This window comes from Centroberyx affinis, unplaced genomic scaffold (genome assembly GCF_046629955.1).
Source record: "Centroberyx affinis isolate AG114_WGS23_722 - 3 ecotype Tasmania unplaced genomic scaffold, CSIRO-AGI_Caff_v1 ptg005914l_1, whole genome shotgun sequence".
Lineage (NCBI taxonomy): Eukaryota > Metazoa > Chordata > Actinopteri > Beryciformes > Berycidae > Centroberyx > Centroberyx affinis.
The window spans coordinates 5,001-15,000 of record NW_027283006.1 but is presented as its reverse complement, the minus strand read 5'-3'; the positions used below and the strand labels follow the sequence as shown (position 1 = coordinate 15,000).

General features: G+C 39.8%; 1 protein-coding gene across 1 annotated transcript in view; it reads right to left on the bottom strand.

The window, feature by feature from the left end:
* LOC139667967 (atrial natriuretic peptide receptor 1-like) overlaps positions 1-10,000 on the bottom strand; it is a gene marked incomplete at its 5' end in the record, with an annotated part of 27,396 nt that overhangs the window by 13,547 nt on the left and 3,849 nt on the right. Inside the window, 5 exon segments of the mRNA XM_071547438.1 lie at positions 947-1,018; positions 3,753-3,857; positions 3,961-4,038; positions 5,283-5,357; positions 7,210-7,330. Coding sequence (XP_071403539.1) covers positions 947-1,018; positions 3,753-3,857; positions 3,961-4,038; positions 5,283-5,357; positions 7,210-7,330 — 451 coding nt within the window.

The window sequence follows — 10,000 nt, the reverse complement described above, 5'->3', positions numbered from 1 at the left end:
GTTTTGTTCATAGAAACTGAATTGAGTTTCACTTTGAGGCGTTTTTGCCGCCTCGTCACCGCTGACGTCCGCTTCAGTTTCTCTTTCACACTTTTGAAAATAATAAACTGTTCTCTGATCAGTGTTTAGAATAAATGAAGAATTGCAGTCAAAGTTTAGAGATTTAAAATGCTGCATCTCATCATTTCATTCGACTTTACTGTTTTATTGAGGAGAAACAGGAAACAGATTGAATGAAGTGACAGCTGGAGCCTGAAAACTAACAATTATGATGTTGATAGTTAATAATTATGATAATTAATAAATTAATCATTCTTGTTGTCGTAGCGCCACCATCCTCCTGCATGACCGTTGCTAGGTGACAGATGATGTGACACCGGCTCTACGGCGTCGGCCAGGTTGCCATGGTGACGACCTGCAGGCCGACAGTGTGAAGCTGCTCACCTCTCTGATGTGTCACACTGAGCAGGAATCTGGACATATTTAGCATTTTTGTGCATATATTTAAGAATCTTGATATATTTATAATTTTTGCGAATATATTTCACATTGTTGATCAATTTCATATCAGACATTTTTAATTTTTTTTGTCTTTCTTTGCCTCTAGAAGTTCTGCTGCCATTGATGCAGCAGTATTTAATACTGTCACTCATAGTTTTTTATTTAACATGTTATAGTGTTGGAATCATTATTATTATTAGTAGCAGTAGTAGTAGTGTTATGACATCACTATGACATCACTAACGAGTTAACTGTGGTTAATTAGAAGTTTCTAAAATGAGTTCTCACTTCTGTTCAAATGATGCTTCATTCAAAGATATTGATCAAAGAGATATTGCTGATCCATTCTGATCCGTTCTGATCAGTTTAGTTCTGATGTTTTTTGCACAACACTGTAGCTCCGCCCACTACAGCTCCAGACCCGTTACCATGACGACAGCATTACCTTGACGATGTCGTTGATGAGGGAGTATCTGAACATCCAGTCCAGAGTGATGCTCTCACTCTCCATCAGGTCCTGGAGGACACACACACACACACACACACACACACACACACATACACACGCACACACACACACACACACACACACAGTAACAGTTGTTATATACACTGTAGCTTCAGTGTGTGTTGCTGCTGCTATGATTCAGACAATCCTCCAATCAGGACAGAGCCCTTTTGTGTGTGTGTGTGTGTGTGTGTGTGTGCACATGTGTGTGTGTGTGTGTGTTTGCATGCATGTACAAGAGAAAAACTGCCTACGCATATGTGTGTGTGTGTGTGTGTGTGTTTGTGTGTGCAAATCTCAATGTGTGTAGGTGTGTGTGTGGGCAGATGCATGCTCTGGGTCTATCTATGTGTGTGTGTGTGTGTGTGTGTGTGTGTGTGTGTGTGTGTGTGTGTGTGACCTGCTGTATGTCACTCCCAGAGCCTGTATGGTCTCATGGAGGAAAAGCTTCTATCCCATAATAAGCAGCGGGGCGGAGACAGAGAGTGTGTGTGTGTGTGCGGCTTAGCAGGTTAGCGTTAGCATGTCACAAAACCCTCTTAAGAAAAAAAATCTTCTCAAGTGCCATTTTTTTCTTAACTTTAGTCTTAAGAAAAACAATAGGAAAAAATGCTATTCTCAGAAACAGTTCTTATATATTTTCTTAACTTTCTTCTTATGTTTCTTCCTAAGAAAAAACTTAGGAATAAATGGTATTCTTGAAATGAAAGTTGTCAAATTTGTTCTTGATTTTTTTCTTAACTTTAAGACGGCCCTTCACCTGTCTTAAAACTCCTACAGTGAAAAGGTAAGCCTCTAATATCATATATTTAAACACATTTTAGACAAGTAGGTTATAGTTCAAAGTCTTCATAGGTTCCCCTACACCTAACATTAAGATGAACATTTATTGTAAAGCTTTATTTGGTGTAGGGCCAGGTAGGCCTCTGTCTCATGTCTGTTGGAAATAAGCTGCAAATTTTACAGTTACCAACAGCAACCAATGTTTAAATCTTTGCTCTAGTTGCTCTAAATAGGTTTTTCCCCAATTGTTTTGTAGATGGAAGCACTTTGGGTTGCCTCCTAGCCTTGTCTCCTAGCCTCCTAGCCTTGTCTCCTAGCCTCCTAGCCTTGTCTCCTAGCCTCCTAGCCTTGTCTCCTAGCCTCCTAGCCTTGTCTCCTAGCCTCAATGGCAGTAAGCCTAAAGTTTATTAACCAGAATTAATTCAGGCCCTATTTTGAGAAGTTCTTAAGTTGGAAAATTAAAGAAATTAATTAAGTAAGAAATGAGACTGTTACTAAGAAAATATTGAGGAATTGCACTTAAGAGCCTTCTTAAGAACTTCCTAAAATTTCCTCTGATGTAATTTCTTAAGATCTATCTTAAGAACACATTGGTGAATCCGCCTGGCCCCCTCTTACTCTACTGCATAGAAACCTGGGGGCAAACGCCAGTCTGTGAAAACTATGATAAACACGACGCTCACAGTATAATCATACATCAGGATGTTATCTTGAAAATCTTTTAAAAAGTGAGCTTTCTGTCAGCAGTTATTTCTGGATTCTTCCGGCTGTGTGGAGCTACAGCGGCTGAGGAGGTCGTGCGTCTCTGAGAAAAAATAGTTCCTATCCAAACATACTGCTGATACTCAACTCACTGAGGAGGCAGGAATCAATAACTGTGCACTTCTACCTACTGCTTTTCAAACATGTATGATTGTTATCACTGTTATAAATATACAGTCTCATATATTTCATTTTAAATGCAAATATTTGTTGTATTTATTTACTTTTTGTTTATCCGTACATAAATCAACTGAACTGAGCTGAACAGGATGTAGGATAACTCCACGCCACTGGAAATCTTCCATTTTATCCACTTTTAAAGAATGGATCGAGGTATTAAGTACGATGGCAGGTTATGAGCAGGTTACTTACAGAGTGGCTGGGAGGGAAGAGATGTTTAATGAAGTATGGGCCCACTCCTCACCCAACTGTTGGGTATAAAAGTTTGATGCTACCTACCTTACCATAATATGTATTTGGACCAGGTTTATCCTATGTAGATTTCCTAGAGTGTTGTGTTTTTTTGTTTTTTTTTATTGTTTTTTTGTTTCTTGTGTCTTCATTTTGATGCTGTGTGTTTTGTGTTGGTTGTCTGGCTAGATTTGAATGTTATTGCTGGACTGCAGACTTTTTTCTTTTAGATGTGTAAAAAAAAAAAAAAAAAGACTGGACAGACCCTGAAAGTAGACATATTATATTTCATAATAATGTAACTGTTATTTCAATGTAAATGTCTGACCAAAAACATTAATAACAAAAAAAAAAAAAAAACTGAACTGAACTGAACTGAACTGAACTTTAAGAATGTGTATGTAAATATTCAGTGTCAGGGTTGATCAGGGTTCCACAGTGTGAAGAGATGCAGCTGATAGTGAAGTGACTTCTGTCTGCCTCCTGACAGCTGAGACTCCACTCTGGACTCTACTGAAGGTTTGTTTCTCCTCAGCTGAAGCAGTCTGTGTGTTTCTGGTGAAGCTGACATGTGAAGCTGAACTCAAACCCACACGGCGGCCTGTCATGTGTTTCCCTGTTGCTAGGTTACGGTGCTGACAGGTTGCTAACTGAGAGGCTGAGCGACCATCTGATGACCGCTGGGTTTGGAGGGATTTAGAGGGCTGGTAGAGGGGTATGAGTGTGTGTGTTTGTGTGTGTGTGTGTGTGTGTGTGTGTGTGTGTGTGTGTGTGTGTGTGTGTGTACCTGCAGGCTGCCTCTGGGACAGTACTCTGTGACGATGCACATGTTGGGCGGGTCAATGCAGGCGCCGATGAACCGGGTCAGATGTTCGTTCTGAACATCTCGCATCTGCAGGAACACAGAGATAGGTAGATAGGTAGATAGATAGATAGATGGATAGATAGATAGATGGATAGATAGATAGATAGATAGATAGATAGATGCTTCTTACGTGTTTTAGTTCAAACAGAACCTTCCTGGTCAGTTCGATGCGTTTCTTGTTGATGTACTTGATGGCTGCCAGGTTTCCCTGCAGGAGAGAAAATGAACAATAATATCATGACAACCCATTATACCATGTTTACTGTCTGAACAGCCTGTTTACTGCCTGTTTACTGTCTGAACAGCCTGTTTACTGTCTGAACAGTCTGTTTACTGTCTGAACAGCCTGTTTACTGCCTGTTTACTGTCTGAACGGCCTGTTTACTGTCTGAACGGCCTGTTTACTGTCTGAACGGCCTGTTTACTGTCTGAACGGCCTGTTTACTGTCTGAACGGCCTGTTTACTGTCTGAACAGCCTGTTTACTGTCTGAACAGTCTGAACAGCCTGTTTACTGTCTGAACAGTCTGTTTACTGTCTGAACAGTCTGAACAGCCTGTTTACTGTCTGAACGGCCTGTTTACTGTCTGAACAGTCTGAACAGTCTGTTTACTGTCTGAACGGCCTGTTTACTGTCTGAACAGTCTGAACAGTCTGTTTACTGTCTGAACGGCCTGTTTACTGTCTGAACAGTCTGAACAGTCTGTTTACTGTCTGAACGGCCTGTTTACTGTCTGAACAGTCTGAACAGTCTGTTTACTGTCTGAACGGCCTGTTTACTGTCTGAACAGTCTGAACAGTCTGTTTACTGTCTGAACGGCCTGTTTACTGTCTGAACAGTCTGAACAGCCTGTTTACTGTCTGAACAGTCTGAACAGTCTGTTTACTGTCTGAACAGCCTGTTTACTGTCTGAACAGCCTGTTTACTGTCTGAACAGCCTGTTTACTGTCTGAACAGTCTGAACAGCCTGTTTACTGTCTGAACAGCCTGTTTACTGTCTGAACAGTCTGAACAGCCTGTTTACTGTCTGAACAGCCTGTTTACTGTCTGAACGGCCTGTTTACTGTCTGAACAGCCTGTTTACTGTCTGAACAGCCTGTTTACTGTCTGAACAGTCTGTTTACTGTCTGAACTGTCTGAACAGCCTGTTTACTGTCTGAACAGCCTGAACAGTCTGCCAGGTGTTTGGTGGCTGAACAGTCTGCCAGGTGATTGGTGGCTGAACAGGCTGCCAGGTGATTGGTGGCTGAACAGTCTGCCAGGTGATTGGTGGCTGAACAGTCTGCCAGGTGTTTGGTGGTTGAACAGTCTGCCAGGTGTTTACTGTCTGAACAGCCTGAACAGTCTGCCAGGTGATTGGTGGCTGAACAGTCTGCCAGGTGTTTGGTGGCTGAACAGTCTGCCAGGTGTTTGGTGTCAGTACATATCTATATATGTAAGGAGGGAACAGACCTTGTAGTATCCAGTCTTGGTGTAGATCTGGAAGTTTCCCTCCATGGTCATCAGGGAGCCGTAGTTGGATCCTCTCTGTGGAGAAAAAAGACGAACTCAACTTCAAAAAGGAGAGATATTTTAGTCCCTTGAATTAATTAAAATGTCATTTCTTCTTGCTGTGGTCGTATCGTAGTTCATCACTGTTTTTATCATTTGACTTCTAGCACTGTGCAAATCAACTAAACTGGACTTCACTAAACTACAAGAAACAAAACTTAACTTAACTTAACTTAACTTAACTTAACGAAACGAAAACGAAAAGAAACAAAAAGAAACAAAAAAACGAAAAGAAACTAAACGAAACAAAAAAATTAAACTAAACTAAACTAAACTAACCTAAATGAAAACTAAACTAAACTACACTAATTCTAACGAAACTAAACGAAACTAAATGAAAACTAAACTAAACTAAACTAAACTAAACTAAACTAAACTAAACAAAAAGTAAACTAAACTAAACCTAAACTAAACTAAACTAAACTAATTCTAATGAAACTAAACTAAACTAAAAGTAAAGTAAACTAAACTAATTCTAACTAAACTAAACTAAACTAAATGAAAACTAAACTAAACTAAACTAAATGAAAACTAAACTAAACTAAACTAAACAAAAACTAAACTAAACTAAACTAAACTAAATGAAAACTAAACTAAACTAAACGAAAACTAAACTAAACAAAAACTAAACGAAAATGAAACTAAACAAAAACTAAACTAAAGTTAACTAAACTAAACTAAATGAAAACTAAACTAAACAAACACTAAATTAAACTAAAGTAAACTAAAGTAAACTAAACTAAACGAAAACTAAACTAAACTAAACTAAACTAAACTAAACTAAACTAAACAAAAACTAAACTAAACTAAATGAAAACTAAACTAAACTAAACTAAATGAAAACTAAACTAAACAAAAACTAAACTAAACTAAACGAAAACTAAACTAAACTAAACTAAACTAAACTAAACTAAACTAAACTAAACTAAATGAAAACTAAACTAAATTAAACAAAAACTAAACTAAACTAAACGAAAACTAAACTAAACAAACACTAAACTAAACTAAACTAAACTAAACGAAAACTAAACTAAACTAAACTAAACAAAAACTAAACTAAACTAAACTAAATGAAAACTAAACTAAACTAAACTAAACTAAATGAAAACTAAACTAAACTAAATGAAAACTAAACTAAACAAAAACTAAACTAAACAAAAATTAAACTGAACAAAAACTAAACTAAACTAAACTAAACTAAACTAAACTAAATGAAAACTAAACTAAACTAAACAAAAGCTAAACTAAAACGAAAATTAAACTGAACAAAACAAAACAAAAACTAAACTAAACTAAACTAAATGAAAACTAAACTAAACAAAAACTAAACTAAACAAAAATTAAACTGAACAAAAACTAAACTAAACTAAACTAAACTAAACTAAACTAAACTAAATGAAAACTTAACTAAACTAAACAAAAGCTAAACTAAAACGAAAATTAAACTGAACAAAACTAAATGAAAACTAAACTAAACTAAACTAAACTAAATGAAAACTAAACTAAACTAAACAAAAACTAAACTAAACGAAAATTAAACTGAACAAAAACTAAACTAAACTAAACTAAACAGAAACTAAACTAAACTAAACAAAAACTAAACTAAACGAAAATGAAAGTAAACGAAAACTAAACAAAAACGAAACGAAACGAAACGAAACGAAACTAATTCTGATGAAACTAAACTAAACGAAATGAAACAAAACGGCCCTAAACTTAACTAAACTGTCAATGTGTGTGTGTGTGTGTATGTGTGTGTGTGTGTGTATGTGTGTGTGTGTGTGTGTGTGTGTGTGTGTGTGTGTGTGTGTGTGTGTGTGTGTGTTACCATAGACATGGTCAGTCTGCTGCAGGCTCTCTTCAGGACTTTCTCCAGGTTGCTCATCTGGATGTCGTCCCAGGACACTCTCCACAGCTGAGCCGCCAGCTCGCTCTCCAGCTTCAGCTTCCTGCGGGACAGACAGGCCAGCCGTGTGTGTGTGTGTGTGTGTGTGTGTGTGTGTGTGTGTGTGTGGGGGTACGTGTTCATGTATTTGTCGGTTGGTGGTCGGTGAGTCGTGATAATGTGTGTGTGTTTGTGTTGAAAAGAAGTGGAGTAGGAGAAAAGAGAGGGAAGAGAGAGAGAGGTGAGGGAAAGGATAAACGAGAAAGAGAGGTGATTGAGTTGGAAAGAGAGGGAGAGAAAAAGAGAGAGGGAGAGAGAGACAGAGCGAGCGAGAGACAGAGACAGAGAGAGAGAGAGAGAGAGAGAGAGAGAGAGACAGAGAGAGAGACAGAGACAGAGAGAGAGAGAGAGACAGAGAGAGAGAGTGAGAGAGAGAGAGAGAGAGAGAGAGACAGAGACAGAGACAGAGAGAGAGAGAGACAGAGACAGAGAGAGAGACAGAGAGAGAGAGAGAGAGACAGAGAGAGAGAGAGAGACAGAGAGAGAGAGAGAGAGAGAGAGAGAGAGAGATAGAGAGACAGAGAGAGAGAGAGAGAGAGACAGAGAGAGAGAGTGAGAGAGAGAGAGAGAGAGAGAGAGAGACAGAGAGAGAGAGAGAGAGACAGAGAAGTGAGGTGGGTGAGTTGATGGGGGGAGGGGGTGGAGTCTAAGAGGCTCTACAGTGCCTTGCTCAGCAGCAGCTGGTTCAGGGATTTGAACCGACAACCCTCTGGTGACACGCCCACCGCTCAGTGTGACTGACAGCTCAGTGTGACTGACAGCTCAGTGTGACTGACAGCTCAGCGAGCAGCCAATCAGCTCAGCTGTACTGCAGCTCTGATGCGGTGTGACTTCCTGTAGGCGGCGCCAAAGATGCTCTATACACACAAGATGACACATTACAAGCTGCGCCAATGGTATGAAATGGTACACTTCCTGTCTCCTAAGTGGGCGTGGTCGCCTCCCCCCCCCCCCCCCCCATCCCCCCAGCTTGTTTGGACGGTTAGTAGAGGGTTATTTCAGTTTTAACTTTTAATTCACGGTTTCACGTATAAGTCCCTTTAAATGTCTGTGTGTCCAGTTGGAAAACAGATATGATGATGTCACCAGATCTGTCAGAGTGTGTTGTGAGACAGAGACCGATCTCCAACAAAGTTAATTTTCTCCTGATTTGTCCGTCTGAAAAATGCCATTTTAGTGTCAGAATGTTGGGAAGATATGTGGCTTGTGAAAACTTACTGCGGTGACTACGGGGCGACAGAATCGGGCGTAATCTGTCTAACGTTCACTTCTCCCACTGGAGTGAACTGACTCAGGACCTGCCGCTAGTCTCCTAAAGGGGCGGGGCAGAGGAGAAACCATGTGACACAGAGACAGGGAATGACTCGCAGTCCCGCCGTCTCCTTTCTAAACCGTCTCTGGTGGCGCTCTCTGTCTGTTCAGGCTAATGCGGCGTTCATGTCATGATGATGTCATAAACACGACCTGCTGACTGGGAGAAAACGCTCACGTCCGCCTCCTAGTGGAAACTCCAAGTAGGACATGCGGGAGCTTTTATCAGGCTTCGATATCTTCAGATATTGTAGACTCTCTCTCTCTCTCTCCCACTTGGAGTCACGGCAGCGAATCCATGGATGTGGAGGCAATAAAAATCCAAATTCTCAGTTATAATATCAGTTATATTAGTAACAGTAATACAATCACCTATACGACCATGCTGGTGAATTTCCCTCTTGAGCCCTATATTAATATTACTGCTGTTTCTCAGCTGATAAGTTTGGTTTTTCTGGGTTTCAGCTCATTTCCAGTTATTTTTTTTTCCCATAGCTATCAGGACTCTGAGCTCCTCCTTTAGTCTCCTCCTCACACACTACTGGCATGCATCCCATTGACCTAATGTATGTGTGTGATATGTTTCTGCTATTGTATCACTGTATTGTTTCACGATAATATGTGGAGTGTCTGCTGTTGTCCATGTATGTATTGTGCTGCAGAGTTTAATATATTGTACTGAAAACTATTTATCTATCTATCTATCTATCTATCTATCTATCTATCTATCTATCTATCTATCTATCTATCTATCTATCTGGACACCAGTTGAGAGAGCACAATTCATTTTTTTTCTTTCACAGAATTTGCACTAGATCTGGTCTGACTACCCTGTTTACCTTTCATTGAAGATTGTATATTTTACTACTTCATAATTGTTGAAAATGTATTTTTATCTCCCTGCTGTTTTAATATATTACATGTATGTAAATTGGTGTGTCACTTCAGTCTGTAAATGACTGCATTTTTGCTTTCATTTGATAAACACAGACAGTAGAGAGAGAGGACTGGGAGGTAGAGGACTGGGAGGTAGAGGACCTGCTGGGACAGTCCCAGGCAGAGGATTCGAACCCGGACTTCGTGGTCACATGGTGTGAGCCTTTACCCACCAGGACGATCCTGTCCTGCCCTCTAACCCTGTCCCAGCAGGCTCTAACCCAGACCCACCAACACATAAGACTGCTGAGTCAGGAGGAGGACCAGCAGGGGGGGGGGGGGGGGACTTAAACCAGAGATCAAACAGATCCAGATCTTCACCTGGTTTTATTAACAGTTCATCAACATACAGACACAGGTTAAAGACTCTGAGGAGAAAATACACTTTGTCTCTTAGTTGTATTTATCTCTAAGTAGCGCTATACAG